This window comes from Melopsittacus undulatus, chromosome 1 (genome assembly GCF_012275295.1).
Source record: "Melopsittacus undulatus isolate bMelUnd1 chromosome 1, bMelUnd1.mat.Z, whole genome shotgun sequence".
NCBI lineage: Eukaryota > Metazoa > Chordata > Aves > Psittaciformes > Psittaculidae > Melopsittacus > Melopsittacus undulatus.
The window spans coordinates 132,403,994-132,428,459 of NC_047527.1; the positions used below are offsets into that span (position 1 = coordinate 132,403,994).

At 39.0% G+C, this 24,466-nt stretch overlaps 1 protein-coding gene across 1 annotated transcript in view; it reads right to left on the minus strand.

Moving 5' to 3' along the window:
* Nucleotides 1-24,466, minus strand: part of RBMS3 (RNA binding motif single stranded interacting protein 3) — a 707,098-nt gene that overhangs the window by 292,840 nt on the left and 389,792 nt on the right. Inside the window, exon 6 of the mRNA XM_034063359.1 lies at nucleotides 22,445-22,503. Coding sequence (XP_033919250.1) covers nucleotides 22,445-22,503 — 59 coding nt within the window. The remainder of the gene's footprint in view (nucleotides 1-22,444; nucleotides 22,504-24,466) is intronic.

A 24,466-nucleotide genomic window follows, 5' to 3' on the forward strand; every position in this document is an offset into this window, starting at 1 on the left:
GGATGTGGCTCTGGGAAACCTGATCTAGTTGAAGATGTCCCTGCTCATTGCAGGGGGGTTGGACCAGATGAACACTGAAGGCCCCTTCCAACACAAACTATTCTACGCTTCTATGATTCCTGTGTACATATCCCCCAAGATAATTTGGGAAAGAAAGGCATCAACTCCAACCACAAAGACAGCAATCTTCCCTATAAATTTGTAATACCAATACGTGAACCCTTCTGGTGCTGTAGAACATGAATTTGGCATGCAACACTTACATTTACTTTATCCTACATGTGGTTTATATTACTTATTATTAAATTTATTTTTTACACAAAATTGAGTATATTTTTAACCTTACCAAAACCTGGTCATATTCCCAACCTTACTCTTAGCACTATCTCCCAGATAAAAAAGATTAAGTCCATTCTCTGGTCTTGGTGGTCTTTAGTCCAGGAAATGCAGTGGCTAGGCTATTGTGTAGCAGTACCATTGGCCACACAGCTCTAACCAGATTTGGAACACCTACAGTTCACTGAGAAATGGTTTAGTGTGAGGTGTCCCTGCCCATGGCAGGGGGGTTGGAACTAGATGATCTTAAGGTGCTTTCCAACCCTAACTATTCTATGATTCTATGAAATACCAGTGGTGTGATCAGTGTCATGGCCTATTTCTTGAAAGACTGTCCTGATCATAATGTAAGCAGGGCCTGCCTTGGCTAAGATATGTAACAGGTTCACAGTTAGCCATCTCAACTACTCAACTGACATGTTGACCTAAGAGGATAATAAAAATTAAATGTTACTTTCAAGATTTCTCCACCTTTTCTGGATACTGTATAAGGTCATCCAGAGGGAAAAATGCCTCATAGCAAAAACTGACCTGCAAAATTTGTTCTACCACACACTTTCTTTGGAATTCTGTAAAATGGGATTAATTGCACTTCTCCCGCATCCTGGGGTGTTGGGAGATCAAATGCCTCCAAGACTGTGAGGCACTCTGGTACTGCAGTGGTACAGCCGTGGAGGAATTCAAGATAGGCAGATAATCCACTTTATGACAGATGGGGAAACACTGAAGCAGAGAGAAGTTAAGCAACCTGTCACTCAAAAAAAAGCCAAAAAACATGGAAAGTGCTACAAAGAGAATCTCATCCCCCCCTCCCCAGTACTTCAGACATTTTGAACAAGCTTCAACATGAAGAATATTACTGGAAATAACAACATGGGATACAAGTGACTAGCAGATTCCCAACTACACAGCCCAGTGAATATAAAACACCATCTCCTCTATCCCATCACTGGTGTTAGCCTATATTACCACACAAAATGTCTGAATGCAGCACAACTATAGTAATTTTGATAGCAACTGAAGTTGATAGCAACTAGTTGATAGCAACTAGTTGATAGCAACTAGTCAGTCAAGGGAAAAGCTGGACGTCACTTCTAATCCTTTACTCTGAAAGGTGGCAGCACCAGCTGCCACTTTTCTCTTTCCACAGGATCTTACACCTGCGAGCTCCAAGGGGCTCACTACTACCAAACAAGTTTCATGGCAATGTAGTAACTAATGACATTGGAAGAATGACTCTTGATTTCCACTGGCAATACCTCTGCCTGGGTGGTTTGAGGAAAAGAGTTATCAGTCAAGGAATAGCAATTTAGAAGCTGTAAAAGTGGGGACAGAGATGCCTGCGGGATTTGTGTGTGTTAGCTTTGCTTGCAACAATAGATTAGGAAATCAGATCACAAGTTACAAAGTAAAAAAGGAGGAGGGAGAAACTAAAGTTAGACAGATGGGAACTGCTGCAAACTGCACTTTTGAAATACACTATTTCTCACGTGCAAAACAGCCACGTGTGCTGATGTAAATCACCCAGAAAATCAACACTTTAAAGAATTATTGTTTTTAATGCCAAATGTTCAAAGGAAAACTCAGTATTATTTGAAAGTGTTTACAAATCAGAAAAAATTATTACCACACCTGCAAATGAATAAGCAACAGTATTTCACTAGAAGGATTATTACAGATTTCTTGAAGCTCAGCCCTCCAGAAATGTCCAGTTAAAACCAACAATTTTTCTTAAAAAAAGGAAGCAGTAAAAATCATGTATTTATGGTATTAATATTTTATAGCAATTTGCTATGACAACACTATTTCAAAGCTCAATGATATGATTCAGTAAGAAAGCAGCCTACTTACATATCAAGTTGTATACACATTCTTACATTATGTATACATATAGGGAAAACATACACATTTCAGTCAATCATTTAAAAGGAAACACAGTTGCCTGAATGTTTTCGTCTGTCAAAAACCTGTCATTATGTAACATTTCACTGGGCAGTTCATCTGATTCTCTCTAAAAAAAACAAAATGCTGAGCTCATCAAGTTTAAATTTAAAACAGCAGAGTACCGTGACCAGGCTCCTGATGGCGAATGCTGATGGAGCACTTTGCTCTCCCCAAGACTAACATGTGTCTCACGCTAACCTAAATGGTACTTTCCATGAACACTGACAGCAATGTAGCTCACTGCGTAGACATTATTAATGGAGAATCATCACAAAGATGTATGGCTACAAAAAAAAACCAACTCATTATCAATTTAAAAGGATATGGGTGCAAACATGACTTTGAGTGTTTATCCAGCCCTACTACTACATTTTTATTTCCCTGAGTCACTGCAGCTATTATCTGCACGAAAGGTACTGCTGCATAGTTTAGTAGACAAATTTGGAATTCTTATAGTAGTTTCTAGTAGCTTCCATGGCAAGAAATCAGTGCATTTCCTACAATTTTGCAACACAAAAACCATGGAATTAAAGAGGCCATCTCCATTTTTAAACTCAGGTTTACTGCATGGGATTCTAAACGTAGACTATGTCTTTATTATTCAGTGATTATATTTAACTAGTTAGACCTCCCTGTTTCAGTTTTCTTAATTACACCAATCATTGCAGTCTTTTTCTGATCTAAATGTTTTTTATGAATTCTTTACCCCCTGGAGACACTTACAAACAGTTTTGTGAGACGCATATGGGACAGCAAAGAAAACTCAGGTGGTTTAATCCTAGTTTTGCCAATACTTCCCTCTGTGCCTGTGAATAAAATACAAGCTTTTCCTCCCTTCCTCCTGTACTTTCAGTTTCCATGACAGGATCTCAAAATAGACTAATAGGCCTCCTATGCAGAGATCTTAAATTCATTCAACTATTTTAAGGAATGAAAGTTCTGACTATTAAAAATTTTCTCCTATTGCTGATCCATTTAAATACAGACACTGCAACATCGCTTCACATGTCTATTAACTATAACCTCTCGAGCTAACAGTTGTCCATTTTTTGTGACAGTTCTCCAGTTTAAGCTTACTAGTTGCTCCTGCTGCATGAATTAGGAGTCTTCCATCATCTTTGAGGTAAGGACTGAAAACACATGAGTATCTTTTTGAAGTACTCCTTATTCTTAACTTTCCTGCTTAGCGTTTGCTATTGGCTTAAAGCAATTTTTCTCAGGCCAAGTGGTATCATCACTGTTTTCGCACATCTTGGCCCTTCCTCCTACTCAACCTTCCATGGGAACATGGTCCAGAGAGGATTTCCAGTTTGTCAGGTGACAGAAAACCACCAGTAATATTTTAATAGAATGATTAACATAGAAATAAAGCCCTGTGGAACTTTCAAATGATAATTTGTAGGACTTTTTGCAGGAGTTAGCCAATGAATCCTAACAGACACAGTCTCTAAGGGGTTTGCTTTTACCAGGCAAAGCTTAAATCATTCCTATTTTTTATAGGAATATTTGCCAGATGACAAGGATGTACACTTTCCAGCCTTTATTTTCTCATCAGCTGGGACTTGGGCTTGAATTTATTGTTTGGCTTTTTTTGTTTACTTTTAAGATGACAGGTAATATAAAATGGTACTATGCTCCCTTTGTAACTGGAGGGCAAGCTTTCACATGGAAAAATTATCCTAGACAACCCTTTGGAAGAAGGAAGAGAAGAAATGATGACTTGACCAAGATTCAGATGACTAATGACAGATTAAGCATTTATTTCATTGACTTGTTGACGTTTACCTTCAAGAGAAAAGGAAGGCAGATGTGATAGCTGTCTACAATTAAATGAAAACATTTTATTAAGTAACAGAGGTGCTGATTGTCGGTACTTCCAACAAAGGGTAGAATTGGAAAGAATGGCTTTCACAATGCTTGGAATTCACTCTGGGAATATATTCCTAAAAAAGCAGAGATGTGCAAACCAAGACTTTTGAAAGGTTCATGCAAGGTCATCCACATATAAAACACATTTCAAAAATCAGCAACTTACTAAAATCACCCATGCCCTAAGTACTTATTAAATAGGATCTCCTAAGCACATTTAAGAAGTGTCAGGCTCTGGTTTGATTTCAAATCTAATCATAATAATACAATAAATCTTCCTCTAGAAAAAAAAGAAGGCCAAATAGAAAGCAAACAAAAATGGTTTAAGGGCACTGATATATAAACTCCCAGATTAAGTATCACTCATTTACCTGGGGTAATGCATCTTGTTCTGACCACTTTCATACCATCAATTTGTAAGCAAACCAGACAGTTTGTTCACTGATGAACAGTAACATTAAATAGAGGTCGGCAGAAACAGTTTTACAAGGAAATATTGTTGGAGCTAAAATTTATCTGTTGGGTTGAAGCTACAATTTATCTGTTTTGCTGAGTAAATACAAGAAAAGAGGAATGCATTTTAACATTGAACTATAATATTGAAGGGTAAAAAGCGAAAACCAAAGAGGGAGATGAACTAATTAGCGTGGTGCCTAGAGGTAGGGGAGGAAGGATAATGAAGAGTAGTGGGATTAAATTAGGAAAAGCAAAATTTAGGCTGAGTATAAAGAAAAACCCTTACTAATAATAAGTTTTATTATTTCTGGAATTAGTCTCTCAGGTAAAATGATGGAAACACCTCTCTAAGATTCAGGACTTTTAAATTTAGGTTGCACAAAGACATTAATGCATGGTACAGAAACGCATATACTCTTTAGGGAATAAAACAGTGCTGGTGGGGACAGAAAGAGCAGATGAGACCACATCCTGTCACACCTCTATGAATGAGATACACTTAACACCCTCTTCAAGATGCCCAAAACACAGCCTACAGCCACATCAGACTAGCCCTGCTTTGAAGCACTGCCCACATGGAAAAAGAGATGGGCATGTGCACAAGGGAATGGGCATATGGGTGGATGGCAGAAGTGGCTGGCCCAACAGAGTCCCAAGCACAGCAGAGTGAGTACACATCAGCATATCTGGACTTTGTTGCACATTCCCAGCATCCACTCTGTCTAGCACTCTTACAGACCTTCCTCAGCATGCTCTTACCTCCCATAGCAAAACAGTTCAAAGGCAAAGAGGAAATAAATCCACAAGCAAAAATATGGAATTTAAGTTTTCTAGTTGTTCACAGTGAGGAAGGTGAGACAGGTTGGCTAAGGAAATTGTGGATGCCCTATACCTGGAAGCATTCAAGACGAGGTTGGACAGGGCTTTGAGCAGCCTGCTCTAGTGGAAGGTGTCCCTGCCTATGGCAGGGCAGTTGGAACTACGATAGTCTTTAAGTTGGAACCTAAATATGATCTTCAAGGTCCCTTCCAACCAAAAGCACTCTATGATTCTGTGATAAGTCAAGTATTTTGTTACTTTGGAGATTAGCTAGTCCATGCCACAGCATCAGAGGCCAGGCTTGGTGCTGTAGTTACAGCATGCTTGCTTTTAACGCTTTCTGAGTAAACAGGGCAGTTCAGAGGCATGACTGCAATTGCTGTTGCCTCTTCATTTAGTTCACATAAAGCCAAGCAAGCCAGCTAACCTCACTGCAAAACAAAACAAAGCATTCCTTCAAAATGGCTGCAAGACAAAAATGCCACAGCATAGCTGGCAAGCTGGTTTCTTGTTTATAGCAGTTTTCCTGCTATTTTAAGTGGGAAATATTACCTGAATCTGTTCTAACATTTTTCTGGGGTTTGCCCTGCCTATCTCGCTTAAAAGATCAACAAACGCTTTGCAAGCAATTCTGAGAGCACTGCAGGGACCCCAACTGGATAAACAGTTTGTGCCTAATAATGGGCAGGTCGTTCACCCAACTGAAAAAAAAATAAGAAGGAAGGGTTAAAAGCTGTAGCTTTATCAGGAAACATGAGGCTTTAAACTGGAAGCAATTTGTTCAATGGCTATTTTGAACATAGAACTTCCTAATCGCAGTTCCCATAAAGTCTGGCTTGGAGCCAGCCAGAATGGTTCATTTCAGCTGCACAGATATCTTCCACAGAGGAAATAAAAGGATTTCAAACCCCGGAGTCATTTCCTTTGGTTCTCGGCTCATTCAGAAAAAATGTCCTTTTGGTCAGTGATATCTCCAACTTAATTCCTGCAGCATGACTTTAAAAAAAAACTCTTTGTGGGAAACTTTTTCTGAAGGTTTGGAAGTGCGCCCTGTAAGCTCTTTGCCAGTTGCTGTAAAATACCTTCTTTCCTCCCATAAGCTTGAGAATTTAAAGGTCCTCTTCTCTTATGCATTAATGCTGAGTTTTTCAGAAGTTCTTACTCATCTTGGAGTCTCATTTAATAATGAAAGGAGGTATTTACACTCATGCACATAGACATAAGAGTCCGCAGAAGTGCACATCAAAATAATTCACCAAATGTACTTGAATCACACCAAGTGATCTTTGTCCAGCTTCAGGTGCAAGCAGAACAAGTAAGCATTTATCAAGAAGAGCAATGTATTGTTTTCCTAAAAGTACCACAGGTTTGGGGGCATCTAAGCACACTACAGTGCACACTTCTGTGTATCACAGATACACAGTTGAGAAATATTTGAAGATACAGTCCCAATTAAGAAAAGTAACCTAAAAGATCCAAATAGGCTATATTTAAGACAAGCATGCAGGCCAGTCAATGTAAATATCAGAAATGACAGGAGTGTAATGTTCTCTTCAAATGAGTGCTATAGTCCTTGAGGCTACCATGTTAAACATGTAGTCGGGGTTTCACTGAAATAATGGAGATAACATTTTTGACACACAATCTAGCTGTAATGACCAAATTCATTCCGAGCACGTCGGACTTGGGGACACTGGCTTTACATCATCAGAAAAGAGAAAGGAAGCTTTTCAAATATATCCTCAGGCCTGTGATATTTCTAACAGTACTATAAAACAAAATACTTACTAAGGTGTAAGGCTCGACATAAATAGTAGCATTTGTGGGTTCTCTAACAGGAAGCTTATATATCCTTTGTCCCAAAATGAACTTTGAAGCACCAGGATGCATTAGAGCTAACACGTTTTATCAAGAAGATTGATTCTAGTGAAACTCAAGGCCTTCTTCAGTACTGTGCTTCATCATGCATCTAATGTTAAGCATACACATTGTAAGGAAGCCCTTTTTATATTCAGAGAATTCAGAAAGCAGTGCAAATGACACATGCAAAATGGAAACAGTAATGAGTTGAACCCGATTGTCAATTTCAAATGTCAATGCCAACCTTGTGATTGATAATTACATTACTCTTTCTAGGAAAGTTTATCACTAGACCAAAATCATATGTTTAGCTATTATTTATAGATTGTGACTTGTATAATTGACATGCTCACGATTATCAATTCTTGATCTGAATAATGCAGCGTATTATATAAGATGGACTGATACATCCCATGGGCTCTTTTCAGTGGTGCCCAGCAATAGGATGAGGAGTAACGGCCATAAACTAAAACACAAGAAGTTTTACGTTAACATGAGGAAGAATTTCTTTACACTGGGGGTACAGAACACTGGAACAGGCTGCTCAGGGAGGTCATGGAGTCTCCCTCTCTGGAAACATTCAAAAGCCATGCTCTCCTGTGTAACATGCTCTAGGTGGCCCTGCCTTGAGAGGGGTGTCGGACTAGATGACCTCCAGAGGTCTCTTCCAGCCCTAATGATACTGTGACCAAATTCTAATGAAGTACTTCAAGACATACATACCTACCTGTTTGTAGGCAGGTAGGTAAGTACATAGGTAGATAGCACTGCTTGACAGCACTGCTCTGCATAGGGCAACTGAGGTCTTAAAACTGAAAGCCTTTACCCTCTGTGAGAGATTTCCTTACAATGCTTTGAACAACACAGAAAGCACCTACAGTCTACAGTGTGGACATCTACTAGAGAGGAGATAAGGTGTAATATTCAATCTTACTTTTGTTTTCTGAAGGAATGTGGGGAGCTATCTGATTTATAAAATAAATTAGTAAAATAAAGAAGCACATTTTCTATATGCCAATCCAAACATTTCTATATTGCAGTTTTCTCCGTTGAAATATTTATTTCCCAGCATAAAATAACACTGCAGAGACATTGATGCAGCTTATACAATGAAAGGCAAATGGGAGGTTTACAGAACAGCTAGTGTTTCTGAGGTTAAAGTGGACCTACACCGAAATTATAATAGTACTTTTTTTCTTTCTCCCTTCCTTTTTTAAAACTATATGTAAATTCAAACCAAATGTTGACTGGGAAGTTTCTCCCTTTTTACATTCCACTTCTCTCTTCCAGGAATGCCAAACTCAGGAGCAGTGTGTCAGTAAAGACTGTCTAAACTGAAATGAAATTTCTGGTTTCACTTAGTCCCATAGGCAAAATGTGCTTCCACTCTTCCCTAAAACACAGTAGGGAACATGGAGCTTTAAAACTCATAATATGAAAATCCCATTTTCTTATGAGACTTATTAATATAAAATGACTGAGTGATAGTCTCAACTTCCACTTAAAATAATAGTGGAGCATTTCATAGCCATCCCTCTGCCTTATCCTCACTAAAACATGGTGAGCTCACCTTGATGGGTTTCTGAAACAAAGCCCATTTTGAAATTATTTTCTTTAATGTGTAAACCTACCGACATTTCCTAGGTCTCACAATAGCAAACACATACATAATCTGCAAGGAGATGAACCGTAATAGAGCCATACTTCACTCCTCCAGCTCCTGCTCCCCAGCACTTCAACAAACCATTGCAGTTCCCTGTGTCCACTGCAATACATCACAAGGCAGCCAGTCAGCCTGGCTGTGGGGAAGCAAGACTGCTGCCCTCCACTTTAGCCCAAGATCCGGAGCTGCCCTAGAAGATATCCTCCAGAGACAGGTTTGTCAAAAAAGTGGCGGAGAACATGGAAGATAGCCCATCATCACTATAGCCCCACGTGCTCTGAGTCTAGCTCCCATATTGGCTGTAGTGGCCCCAAGGAAAGCAGCCCTACAGAGAGCACATTTCCTGTCTCCCTCCCCAGTGCTCCTTGCAGAGGTGTGGCTATTTAGATTATTGTAGCAGTTGAATGAAATGATGCCCTAAAAAAACCCACATCTTACAATATTTGCCTGACTCCAAACTCAGAATATTTTAAGAACTCTATGAAATGAGTGCATGCATTTGGACAAGAAGTAGGTAACTGAACACTCTCTCCACTCTCAAGTCGCCTCATGCCACACATCCTCTTATAAAACCTGGGCTTGCTCCACCTCAAAACTTTGCTGCTCTGATAGTTAGAAACTCTCACCCATATTTCACTCAAAATTTAATCATAGCAGTTTACCCTCACTTATTCTTGCTGCCAACTCTGTGCACACATTTTTTTCCCTTGCCTAATACCAGTCACTGATTTCTTCACAGATGGTGCCTTTCCTATTTTTTCCTGGTATTCTGAATGTTCCTTTAAATTCTATGTTGTGCATTCCTCACCGATCCCTCTATACTTTTTTGAGTAAGAGCCCAAACATTTCCAAGAACTAAGCTGAAACCACAGGAGCATGGAAGGAGGAAAAAACTCAGGGTTTTGTCCTTAGGACAGCAACTGGAGATGAGGTCAAACAGGTTACCTGGATAGAAAGAAGTTGAAAAACCAACCCTATCAAATACTCAGGGAGAAGAAATCAAGGGTAGGAATTAATCCGTTTACTATGCCAACTATCATTTCTACATCTTCTCCATGGGAAAGCTGTACACAAGTGTGTTGTGCAGACAATTTATGGTCTTCAGCAGGAGATTCTGGCTCCAGAAAGCAGAACAGAGGAATGGGAGAGAGTGGAGGAAACAGAGACATTCAAGCAGCTGCACCTTCAGGGATATAATTTCTAAGCAATCGAGCCAAATACTGCTAAAGGAGAGAAGAGAAAGATTCACATAGGTTATTTCAGCAGCATGATACAGCAGGCCCAAGTCCAGTAGGGCAGCTGCCAGCTCCAGGCAGCACTGAGGTGGTGAAGCAAGATGTGACCCAGGGCCAGATCTTCCCTGCTGAGAGCTGCTGACTTTACTAAAAGTGTCCCTCTAGAACAGGGAGCTAACCAGAAGGAAAGAGCAGGTTGGAGCGATGGCAATTACTCTCACCAGGCAAACAGATGGGGAATTGGTAACTGAAGAAAATCAGAGGGTGATCACTACATCTGTCCCTCTTGCAAGCAAAAACAGCAGGCCAGAGAATGTAAGTGGACATATTGGGATGGAAAGTAACCACAGAATCACTCAAATACGGTTCTGGCAATGAAACTGAGAGAATAGCAGCTCCCTAAATGGTTTAACCCTAAGAAATAAGATGGGTGAATGGGAATATATACTACAGTAAGAAAACACTCATGTTAGTGTGAGAGCAAGTCAATGGGACATTGTGCCATTAAGATGCATAGCACAGAGTAGGCTGTGCTGACGATGGAGAAATGATCAAGCTAAGCATGGCACTGAGCAACAGGGAACCTGTAAGAACTGAAATCCCAGCCCTAAACATGCAAAACAGTGGTTCTGCATTACTGGAAACTGGGTAACTTTACTCCTGGTTGCCCTGCCAGGCTGGCAACACCAACTGTAACATGCAGAGGGAGATGCAGAAAAGCAGGAAAGGCAGAAAGCAGAATACTCATACAGGACTTTAAGTATCCTTATACAGACTGGGGCAAAATGGAATATAATGCAAATATCGCATTTGTAAGTGCTGTCTCAGAAAGCAGCTGCTTAGAACACATACAACTCTTAACTTGAAATGAACACGGATAAGGTAATGGGACAAACTGACAAAAGCGAACACTAACAAATTACAACAACAGATGGTATTCACCCTCTCCATTTGAACAGAGCTGACTATGCATGCTAATAAGTGGTGTAAAGCTTCTTTTCTAAAACCAAATCCATACCTGAGGACCAGAAGGTGTTCTGAAAAGATCTCAGGTATGATCTGGGTACCTATAGGTCTGTAAACCTGGTGTCAAATCCCCAGAAATTATAGAAACAGAGTAAAATCAATGGAAATACAGTATGTGGAAACATTTAATATGGCTTTTGTAGGTTTCTCTCACAGACCTATTGGAGTTATTTGAAAAGGTCAACCAGCCTGTGGATAAGGGTGATCTGGCTAATATAGTCTGCCTGGATCTCCAAAAGGCATTTCACAAGGTACTCACAAAAGATTTCTTAGGAAGCTAAGCAGCCGTGGCTTAAGAGGGAAAGTTCTTGGGTAAACAACTGGTTAAAAGATAAAAACAGAGGGTAAAGGGCATGATCTTTCTTACAAGAGGGGAAACGGCACTGATGGACTTCCACAGAGCTTCGCCAGAACCCTTACTCTACAACCTGTCTCTAAACGACAAGAAGAGGCTAAGCAGTGAGGTGACAAAATTATTCTGGGAGAGAAAACAGGAGGGGCATTTATGAAGAACTGCAGAAGGCCTTATTAAATGAAGCAACCGAGTAATAAATCGGTACAAGAAATTGGATGCAGATAAATACAGTCATGCACATGAGAGGAAATTCTAGTTTCACATTATAAAATTAAGTCCTTTGAAATGTCCATTGAAATGTCAGCTCCATATTTGCTCAAAAAGGCAAACTGAATTCTAGGAAACATTACAAAAGGAGTAAAAAAGCAAGGCAAAGAATATACTGCAAAAATATCTACATATATTTTCCTGTCAGCCTTTTCTTCCCCGCAACTTCTGAAGCATCGGACACTATTCAAGCAAATTTAACAGAGGTAGCAATCTAAAATACTTTAGTTCTAAAACCTCAAACTTATTACTAGATGCTATAGAAAACAGAGACTTATAAATCTCAGCAACCTCAGAAGGATTTGATGCACAGCATACACCCCTCTCTTTTAACTATTTTAACACTCCTACAGTAGCAGCCCAAGAAAACAGAATATGGCAAGCAGTAGCTATGCAATTCTTTCTGATCTAAGAACTGAAATTCACCCAACCTGATAGATATGTATCTGTCTCCAAAACTAAAGGCATATTTAATGTCTGTTCTGTGACTTTCTTCTCTAATAACTGTCTATACTTTCTTCTCTATAACGATCTATACTTCTCTAATAACTGTAACTACCTACACTATATATCTAGCAATAAAATCTGGTTTTATAAAAATAAATAGGTACTAAGAAAAAGTACAACACCCCAAACAAAAATTACACACTAAAATGTTGAACACAGATTTTCCCTCAGTTTTGGGGCATTTTTAAAGATATGTTCCATCAATTATGTGGAATTTACCCTGCAATTTACTGTAAGCTGAACTGACTGACAACAGCAACCAAGATACCTCAGGCAAGCCAGGTCACTCAAACTTGTTGTTTCATGATTCAAGGTTGACCACACAAACTTTCACTTTCCACAGAATGTCATGCTTGGTTGGTTAAATATGCAGGCAATTAACACAGAGATAACATGCCTTTAAATGGAGGTCCCATTGACCCCCATCTCCTGGCTGCAACCTTTGCTCTGAAAGCAGACAGCTTTGCAAAAATATTCAATTAATAAAAAGCCATGAATGGCAACAAGTCCATTTTAATTAATTTAAAAATAAATAGTGTTTACTGCTCTATATTTAGCAGGTTAATGAACAACACCACCACGATTAATACCATAAGCAACAAAGGAATGTGGCTGAAAGATCTTCATAGAGATCATAATAAAAACCAAAATAATTAAATGTCTGGGTTTCTCCTGTTAAGAATAAGACAGAATATTCTGTGAGAATGAAGTAAACAAAGCCTGACATAACACACATTTGAACCCCATCTTTCTTGTCTCTTCCCATGTCCTATCCCAAGTGTGACACTACAACTTGCCACAGGACCTCCAGTGCTCCATGCCAAGTGCTCCTTACTGCTTCCACCCTCTCCTCCAACACCAGTACCTCCCTCCCAAATGCCGCAGTGGACAAAATCAGCTTATGCGTGGCACTACCATAGATGAGCAAGTGGTGATTTACTGTGATTACTTTAGGTGGAGTAAATCTACACCCACCCCGTGTTTCCTGCAGTGGGAGCACTGAGTTTCCATTCTACATTAGCTGCCTGCTTTCTGAAAATATTCAACTTGGTTGTACGAAAATCACAGTTCTCTGACATATTTTCTTGAATCTGTAAAATTCCATGCAAATAAAAATATGACAGCTTGGAGGCTTTGAAAATATAAACCAAACTAAGGGGGGGTGGGGAGGTGTTTTGGGTTGTTTTTTTTTTAATAAAAGAAAAAATGAAACCATTTAGTGGTTTTTTTTTTTAATTGAACTTCTAGTTTGGGGGTCCAGAGGAACCACATATCACACCACTGCCATCTAACGGATCACTGGTCCCAAGGAGGACCCAGTCAGACAAAATCTATTTCACCAAGTAAGAGAGTGGTTTCTACCACCCGTAACATGGCCTCCTCCTTTTCTCATATATAAATTTAGCTCTCCTCTAAACATTCTGGGTTTAAAAAATCTCACTAAATGTTATCCAAATGCACGACTATTCTCAGGAGAGCTGAAAGACATTTTTGGGGTTTTCTTTTTGTGAGAATTTAGTATTTCACAAAAATGTTATTTAACTCCATTCAAAGTCATAACTCACAGAACCTAAATTAATTAATCCTGCTCTTTTTCAAAGCCCTGGGCTGCAAAGTCCATAGGACAAGGTTGGGGTTTTAATTCATTTTTATGGAGTACAATTGTTTTCTCTACTGTTGGTCAGCACCCAGAGCTGCTGTGCAGCTACCAAAATCTAAAGAGATGGAGTAGTATTAATAATGCACACCAGTTCCTTCCCCAGCACAGGTGTGGGTGGGTTTTTTGGTCAGCACTGACAGAGCTACATCTTTATTGCCAGAGGTTGTGATTTTTCTCCTATGTCGCATATATATCATATATAGTGGTTCTACACCATCTTGAGACATGCAGCCCTCAAATACCCAGAAATACAGATTTAATAAAAATGATGGCAAGGTCTATTCGTGTTTTACTTCCATGGTGTATGATCTACCAAGAAAGAGAACGTTTACTTAATTCACTTGGGTCAGAGTTCTACTCTTCTAAACAAAATTTTCCCCACTACTAGGGAAGAATGAGAATAGTGACTTCTCTAATTGCTGGCATACCACAAAAGTGAAGTCAGGCTATAATTAACAGATCTGATTCAGAACAGTTCCTGTTGAATGACAGTCTGTCAATTAGATTCATTATCAGATTGTCACTATATCAAGTAAGGATTTGTTTTGCATATGCTATATGTTCTGAGAGCATGCAGTGAAGTTGGCTCTAGCAAAAATTAGGAGCTGGGCATTGTCCTGCTCTGCATCTGCCTGGGGGTTTCCACAGGTCAGCTGTGCACTGAAGGTCTTGAAACTTTTGAGAAACCAGCTTCTCAGAAGAGTACCCCTGCTTTTAGTAGAGATGAACTGCCTTCAAGCAACCTGAGGCCAAGCAGACTTACTGTTACATACGAGATGCTATATCATGGCATCAGAGAAAAAATTTAAGCAAAGTGATTCTGCAAGACAGTTGAAAAAGTCAATACACTGCAAATAGGCATTCAAAGCTGATTATGAGCCACTGTTCAAAGAGAAAAATTTCTCTTCTGCTCACTTCAGAGATATGAAATAGATATTTCCAAGTCTGCTGAGACCATTAAGAGCCTACTAACGTTACCCAGTCCCAAAATGCACTTCAAAATGCATGCCAAGCTGTTGGCAAAGTTTTGTACAGACCAATGAATCAAAACATTAATCACTGTGTATAAATGGAAATTTAACTTTTTTTATTTCTCTGGAAGGAAACAAAATTAAACCAATTATTTATCAGTGATATGGGCCTGCAAATTCTGGAAGCAGTAAATTAAGAATAAGTACAGATTAGATATGTCACTGAATATTTGAGCATCTTGGTTCTCCTTACAGAAAATATTTGCTAGGCCATCAGTTCATTTATGAAAAGATAATGACCCAGGAAATATTTTCCTTAATTGCAAAGAAGCCGTTTAAGAAAGTGTCTGGGGAACTAATTAGAAAGGAGTTTCCTCTGTAGAGAACCTGGCCTTAAACTCAATAAGCAGTTTTTAGAGGACTTAAGATGGAGCACTGTTCAGATGCAGTCAAGAATGTTTGCTGAGGTGCAGCCACACTTTGCAGACATGAAGGTGGGTACATCTCTGAGTTCTCACCAAGGCAGGGCAGTGGCCAGTGCTAGCACGCTCCAGCTATGATGACTTGCTCAGTACGACTCATCAAACCCTCTCTTATTTCACTTCAGCAAATGTGAAAAGCATACAAAAACATACAAACAGGAGAATCTCTACCTTCAAGATGAAGTGGGAGTTTGCAACAGTTGCGTGTTTGCCAAGACGTGTAATGCCTGCTGGCCAACTCAAGAAGTGCCAGAAAAAGAGCTCACCCAACAGCATCACCTGCTCCACCTGAGTACCACTGCTTCTTTATAGAATCACAGAATCAGCTAGGTTGGAAAAGACCTTAAAGATCATCAAGGCCAACTGCTACCTCAGGACCGCCAAGTCCACCACTAAACCATGTCACTAAGGGCCCCATCTACATTTCTAGGGAGGGTGATTCCACCACTGTAAGTTCCAGGGGATAGTTACATATATATGTGTGTGTGTGTATGTGTATATATACACATATGATAATATAAAACAAGAGTAGATTAAAAAAAAAGAAACGCACAAACAAAAAGAAATGCAAACAAATAAACAAAACTAATGCACAAAATAATCACACCTATTGTCTCTCCCAGCATCAAAAATAGGATTGATTTGTTACACAAGTTTAGAGTTTCAAAAATGAATAAGTCTGTTTCACAAATTATTTACTTTCTACAAGACCCATTTCCCCTTGAAGCACGCTGTGTATGCCCTCCTAGTGTGAATAGTTTACAGTCTCTGATCAGGCACAGACCTACTTCTCTGGATATTTTTTTCCCTCAAAATGGCAATTCTGAGAATAATAAATAACACAGCACAGTTATTGCAATTTGAGATTATTCCCAATAAATAAAATTTATTAACTAAATAGCTTTGTATGCAGCTTAGCTCTTTCTTCACTCGCTTATTATTTTACATAAACTTGCTTCATATTGCTAGTCACAACCAAATTGTAGCATCTCCAGTACAATAAAAATAGGAATTAATAATGTGAAAATGCATAATTCATATGGTCACAAACAACCTTCATAGATTACATGCAAAAAATACTTTCTAAAATGTAAAATTATCAAAATATTTTGTCTAACATACACACCCAGGTATATCTACTATATGCTTATAAGTTTCGTTTATCAGAATACTAAAGTTGAAGCTACCAGCTGATTAGCTCCAGTGCATTAGCGTACTTATGGATGCTGTGAACTTAAGCAGATGAGTAACACCACTGATACAAGGCAGCACAGACTCCTTTTGGGAGATATGAAACACTACCATGCTGTTCCAATTATAACCAACATTTACAGTAAACCTCCAGTTATCCCATTTTTGTTACACAAACAAACTCTGAATTCATAAAATAGGTCATGGTAAATTTTAAGTACTGGTCTAAAAATAGTAAGGCAACTGGAGAAATAAAATTGCATGTGATATATGGCGGGTTAACACTGATGACCTCATGGCATTTTTTTTTACCATAAACCCACCACAATCCTAATAATCATATCTGCATCCCCAATTTTTGTATTTTAAAAATTAATAGATCATTGCTAACATTTCTCAACAGGAAAAAAATGCCATAATGAAATATTAAAATCATAAATAGAGTCTCTATAGTTCCCCTCATCACATTAGGCACATTTCTCTCATAAGACAAACACTTCTATTTAACAAATAGAGCAATGCAACGTTTGAAAAAACATACATAAAATGAAGAATGTGCAGTTGAAGTGTTTGTCTCCTACACATTACTGTGATTCACAGGTTTTAGCTATTTAAAAAAATTCCCACAGGTGGGATTTCAGACTTTTGGTCATTCTCCTGTGCTCATCTTCTAAGGTCCTAGCAAAATGCTCAAAATCATATGAGTTCCTGATTAAACCAGGAAGTAAGTCTGCATGCATGCAATTAAAGTGTCTGCACGGGCAGATACAGATGACAGTAATTCATACGCTAAGAAATAGGCTTGTGTATTTGGCAGATTAACTGTTCTGTATTCCATTGCTATGAGGTATGGAAACTGTACTGTGAAACAACCATTACTCATTCCCCTGGCTCTAAGCACTCAGGCCTATCAAAGGCAAGCCAGTCTGGAAAGGGTGGGAGGCAAGGGCTGGAAAGAGAAGAGTCTACACGTTTCAGATTAACGCTTCTCTTGAATGGTTTCTTTTATTTCATTTCCTTACTTTTTAAATTATCAAATACGGTAGACCCAGAAGGGAAATGCACAGGGGGAGAGGGAAAGAGGGGAGGGAAAGGGAAAAAGCAAAAGCAGCCAAAACTCTCTGACTTGTTCATTAGGGGTTTTGTGTTTGAACATCTGAATGAATCATGTGTCTGTTTTTCATTATTCTCCATATGTGATTGTTCCCTGCTTTGTTCAGTGGTTTCTGGCCATTTTGTCATGACTGTGCTTATTTTGTTCTATATATTATTCTATTACAGGGTGATTGTTGCTTCTCCTCTGCCTCACTTAGCAGTTATGCCACCAGCAAAGAGCAATCTGAAAATGAGAGGTTATGTCAGAAGGTTTCCCTAGTGAGTTCCCTTGCAGTATATATGATTACTTTAGACTGGACTGCTTAATTCATACCAGAGAGAAATCCTCAGATAGCACTATTCCTTAGCATGAAAGGAATGTAGTGGGTATCCTTTTAAAAATTCGAGGAATACTGGTGAATGGCTTAAAGCCCAATGAAGAATGTTTTCCTCATTTTTCCAAAAGGAAACCTAACACTTCATGCTAAGCAATAACTTATTGTTACACATCTGCTGTTAGATGGGCTATTTAAAGTAATTTCTTTGCTATATTAACTATTTTCCACTTTCTGCAAAGTATAGAGCTCTACTCTGTTCTTTGGTCAACAGACAAATGACCCTGAAATAGAATCCAAAATCTCTAATCATGTGGTAACTTCTTCTACCATCTCCTTGAATTTAGTCCACACTACTGCTTTGGATACACATCACAGGATGATGTGTTCATTTAAGAACATACGCTTTGCAGAAGGTGAGCAAGGCCCAGAAGACTGAAGAGGAATAAACAAGTTACCTGGGTTTTGGCTTTTGTTGTTGAAGGTATTTTTCTTTAGTATCTGTTTTATTTTTAAGGAATGGATGTAGACTCCAGTGTATTAGAAACACATTCAACTTCTGGAAACATCTTAGAGCAAATTGTCATATAAATCCATTCACAGACCCTCAAAGGTAACACATGATTAGTACCATGCAGCATGGATTTAGCATGAATAAATGTCACATCATGCTTCTGTCTAGTAGGTAACTAGCCTTATGGATAGGAAAATACTGCAGGTTTTAGTTAATCCTTGGTTGTCACTCAAAACTTGAGCAAATGGGAGAAATATGATCTAGCTAAACCTGCTGTTATGTAAGTGCCAAACTGATTAGAAAATACAATCTAAAAAGAAGCTGCCAACAGCTCAGTGTTGTACTACCCAGTGTACTTGAGAGGGTTTCCTCAAAAGTTATCCTCAGGTCTGTTATTATTCAGTCTTTTCCAAATTATCTTGTTCAATGGATTAGAGAAATCATTTATTAACTGTGAAGAGGATACTAAAGAGGTAAGTGCTACGACCACTCTGAAGATTTAAGATTAGAGAATAATTTTAGTAGATTAAGGAGGAGCCAGGAAAAAATAGGATAAAATTCAGTGCAGACAAATGAAAAGTACTAGCTTTAAGAGGGAATAATCAACAGCACAGAGCAGAGAACACAATAAGGAATGCCTGGCTGGCAGCAGCACTGGAGAAAACAATAACAGAACCAGAGGCTGCAGTGAATCTCTTCACATAAACCAGCACTATTGTTCTCATGCAACAGACCATGCCTTAGAAATGTATCTATATCTTAAATACATAGAGCTATTTACATAGATGCATCAGCAAAGAGAAGAGCGATGTGATTACAAAGATGATATCCCATGCCTGGCTCTAAGGTCTTCAAGTAAGAAGTGAGATAACTGCAGAGAGAGCAGCATAGTGCTATAAACCGGAAACTTGAAACAAATTGGTTTTGAGGAAAAAGTGTAAGGACCAGTGGTAAATCTAAGGAAAAGATAAGGCAGACACATAGCAGTCTTTGTTTGCTGCAAAAAGGAACAGAATAAGCTGTTTTGCATCTCCACAAAGGAAAAGCAATGAAGCAACAGGCTTAAATTGCATCAAGGAAGATTAGGATTAGACATTAGGAAACACTTCATTACAGTGAAGAGAGGGAATACTATCAGGAACTCGAATCTCCATTGCTGGAGGCACTTGAGCTAAGGTTACAGAAGCACCCCTCAGCAGTGGGTTAGTGCTGATCCTGCCCCAAGGCAGGTCCTGACCTCTTCAACCTCTTCAGGTCCCTTCCACTTCTGATTCCTGGGAAGCTTGCTTTTTGGGGTTTTTTGGTAGCCTTACTGAAGAAGGAAATTGTTGCTAGCATTTAAAACAGCAAAACATCTACTCTACTTTTTTTTTTTATGCCACAAAGCATACTGTTAATAAATCCAATTATGCTTATGATCTTTTAATGGCACCACTTAAGACATAAAGATCCATCTTTCAAAATACAAATATCTCTGCCCTACAGTGTAATACAACAGTGTGAAAGCAAACTTTTACAAAGTTCCAACTCACTGTTATATAACCTCTACACTACAATAATTTCAAATCTAACTGCAATATGAAGAACACCAAACCCAGATGCTTCTCTTTCTTGAAACTCGTAACATTCATATTCTCTACAGTCTTTTCACTTTACATTTTGTGTTTCACAAATGGATCCATTCCTTTCCTTGTTTACCGCCGGCAATGGGAACAGGACGTTCTAATCACAAGGAACCGCATTTGTGGAGTCAAACATACATTTAAAAACATACCCAAAAGTTTAGAACAATCATTGAGCACACTTTCCCCAGATTTTCTCCTCCACCCTTCAAGCACCCAGTTGAAGCATCTGCACCAACATCACAGTGATTTCAGACAACCAAGCGGAGACAAATACGTTTCCCTCTCCCATGGACTTCATCCCATTATTCAACATACAGTCCAGGCCAAATTCAACTCCATATGCTAGATTTAGGTTGCCATTCCAGAGGGACAAATTTCAGAAAAGAAGATGAAGGATAAAGTTGATATGAGTTAACAGAGAACATGTAAGTCTTGTATGGTAGTGGGAAGGAAGACAAGGACCTACACATCTTTGTCCCCAAGAGAAGTTCTTAGTTGGAGTGTAAGACAGTGAAGTGTGGTCCCAGGATAACCCCAACCTACCTGATTATGGAGTTTCTATTTCTCATTCCCCATGAGACCCCTTCAGATCTTCTAGGCCTATGGTCTAACACCTTCCCACCCCAGAACCTCATCCTCAAGCACTCCTACCCCAAAACCCTTCCTATCCCACCACAGAACTCTTCCTCCTTGCTAAATCAGTTAAGAATCCACTCAATCCACTCAGCCCTTTGCAGTTCTATCATGCTCCAAGTTCCCTTCTCCTTACAGCACTTCATGCTGCATCCTGCCTCCACAACACAAACCTTCCAGCCATGCAGCACTCAGCAGCAGGCATGTCTATCTCCTCCTAGCTCCAAAACTGCAAGGCTCACCTCTGTGCCCACCTGGCCACCCTGCCACGGCTTTCTGCACTTGGCCTAGCCTGTCTTCCCAGAAGGGTATTCCTTCATAATACAATAAAAATGCCAACAAAACCAAAGCAAAATACCCCACCCTACCACAGAAACAAAACAAAACAAACAAAACAAAAAAATACCCAACAAAACAAACCAAGTCTTCATCCTGGTGTGATAATCAACGAAATACAGAGTAATGTTATCGGAAGTGCTCCCAGGAAGGAGAACACATGTTCAGGCAAAAGTAATGCATGGTAGTGCCACATGATGGACCACGACTGATGGGACTGCTGACATTTCCCAGGACTAAAATTGCAGTCTTCCAACTTATTCTTCCCTTCAGTCACTAATGGATGGTGTTGCTGGCAGGCAACAGATAAAGGTACACACTTCTAGAGACTTCAAGAACATCTCTGGTACAGATGGCAGGATTTTGACCCATCTCATAATTTCCCCAAATGCCTTTTCTGCTTCTCTTCACAGCCTTATCTGCTCACTTATTAAATGTATTCCTGTACTGCAGTGGTTTGTTCGGGTTTTTTTTACTAATTCATATAGAAATGCTGTCCAGAATCTGCTTCTTATCAGAAGAACACAGTCCAGTAGTTCTTACTACTGCAAAAGGATACTGTATACCACTAGCATAAAGTTACAGTCTTTTCAAAGCACAGCTTCTCCCCCATAAGGTTCATGGCTCTTCAGACTGGTAAATGAACAACAGCTCTAGTTCTGAGATGCTACTAGACATGCTAGTCAATATTTATCTAGGTAAATATAGCTATACACATGCACAAAACATGCTATATTTCACTAAAAAATGCTTTCATACATTAGCAAGAAAATTAAGAACAAAACTGGAAGAGGAATCGTTTTTATATCCCAGTATTGCAACCTGTGGATCTGTGTGTGTCATAAAGAATATATTCTTGCAATAGCATAGACCAAGACTGCACAAAAATAGGGAAAAAATAAACCAGGTTTTGCTTGGAAAACTTTTCCCAAAGGTTTCTCAGTTTTATATGGGAAATCAATTTGCATCACTGATAGTATCATTCAAATCAGACAACACTATGTGGTTAGAAGGTAATTTACTTTTCTGCCGAAGCAATTTGATACTTGTTCTGATTTGTGATTTTCATTTTGTTTGTTAATGAAAAAAAATTAATGAGCAATGTTACTGGAAACACAACTCAAAGCTGTGGCATTATTAAATATGCTTGTAATATACCATACATTATGTTGATTGCACAGTTGGAGCAAAAGCCTTGGCAGGGAAGCTACCAGTCAATCACTCAAACAGACAATGAACTCAGAGGGTGGACGCTTTGCACTTACCTTTGCACTGATTTGTGTTTTTGTCAAGAATTGCCTTTGTGGATACAATTTTCCCATACCTGTGGAGAATACAAAAACCAGAAACACATGTTACTATATCTTAATAACATACATAGCTATTTTTGTGCACATGCAACACACACTAGGAAGAGATCTAGTGCTCTTGAAAACATGTTTATCTGATACTCCTGAAGAGATTCCTTCTCTGCAGTTCAACAAACACTTTTAGGGTTCACTTTAGAGGCAGCACTGGTTATTTACCACACCCTGTCCATCCCTGGTCACTACACTGCACTGCCAGCATAAATTACAGTAACAGCAAGGAATTCAGGGCATCAGCACAAGGATAGAGATTTCTTTGGTTAAACTACTTAGGTTTCCTTAATTTTTCTTTTTACTATTATTTTTAACAGCCAAACAAGGCTTGTTTTAACAGAGATGGACCAGATTCCTACAGGATTAACAAAACTGCAGGAATTTTGGTTATTTGCGCTCATGCATGCATCCATGCCTGCACATACACACTCTAAATTTCTGGTCTGGATAAACAGACGTTTTAAGGTTTATGTGCATCTAGCTCTTTCCAAGATGAATGTTAATACTTAGTTGAATTTATATTACCTCCCATAGATAGCATGGCACCGCACTGCTTTTTGATAGACTTAGCATGATTAATATGGATTTTGGGCAGCTACAACTTGTTGCATGAAGCAACTAGACCATAAAACAGATATCTGTCTTTACCTCACAGAGTTTAAGACTAAAACCACAGACTTAATAGTTAGTATCACAAAACCTTGGTAAAAGGTCACAGAAGACAGCATTTATGGCTGAATATAAGACTTCAGAAGAATAAGGAAAATTATTTTATGTCTCAAGTCACTGGTATATCTTGGTCCCTTTTTCACTGAACAGAACTTCCTCTAAAATGTCATTTCCCAGTTTGTTTTTTAAAGAGCAATACCAGTACTCTGATGGATTGGGCTTTGATTTGGAAGACTTGTCCATGAAACTCAACTTTGGCCATGAATGAAAGACATATTATTATAAAAGATTATAATAGAATTGAACCTTTGAACGGCAAAGCAACACTCATGGAAAATAACCAACAGTTCACCAATTATAAAACCCTGAAATGTACAGCAGACCAATTTTTTTATTTGGTTAATCTTTATTAACAGCAATACAAAATTAGTGTTAGTGACTTCCATTTGAAATCCAGAAACCAGGATGTAGAAGATCTTGCTGCAGTTCCCTTCTCTGCCTCAGGAGGAAACCTATGTCTCTTGCTATAGAGAAAAGGACTCAGAGCAGTCAGAGCACTGTACATATTCAAGTCATGCTCTTATCTGTCCTAACAGTTTGCAAACATATCCAGTAAACCAGGAAAAACACACACAAAAAGAAAGGAAAAGGGAGCCAAAGAGGGAATGGTACCATCACTCACAGGGGAAAAGTTTCAGTTTATACTTTCTTGTGAGCAGTGAGCAGCAGCAATGGGAAAGATCGAGAACAGCCTCCCTGCACATACTCTTTGGTACCAGCGAAGATTTAAAGCAATTTTGTGCCTGAAAAAGTTCTCAGCTGAAGTTTCCACACTGCGAGTGACACGTACCCACTTAGTTTTAGATAAAAGACTGTGTCTCCACCTCTTTTCACTCTGTTTTTGTGACTGATGCAAAGTAAGACTTTCCATTTCACTGTTTTTCTTTTCCCTAAGAACCCACCAAGGCATTTGTTTCCATTTGACTTTCATTTTGGGGAGGAAAACCATGCTTTGTTTTATTTCAGACTGAAACCAGTCAAGAGGAGGGTGAAGGGATTAAGAGTTTGTACAATATAAGTTGAGCCCTAATTCAGGAACAACAACAAAAACAATCATACAAGCCTTCCTCTCCTTCACACCCTCTTCTTTTTTTTGCTGGGTCTGTAGAGAGGCAGGATTTTGTGCTCTGAAAGCAGACGTAATCGACTGTATACTCCGCATTATGGGTATATATGCAGGTAGCTGTGGGTCTATTT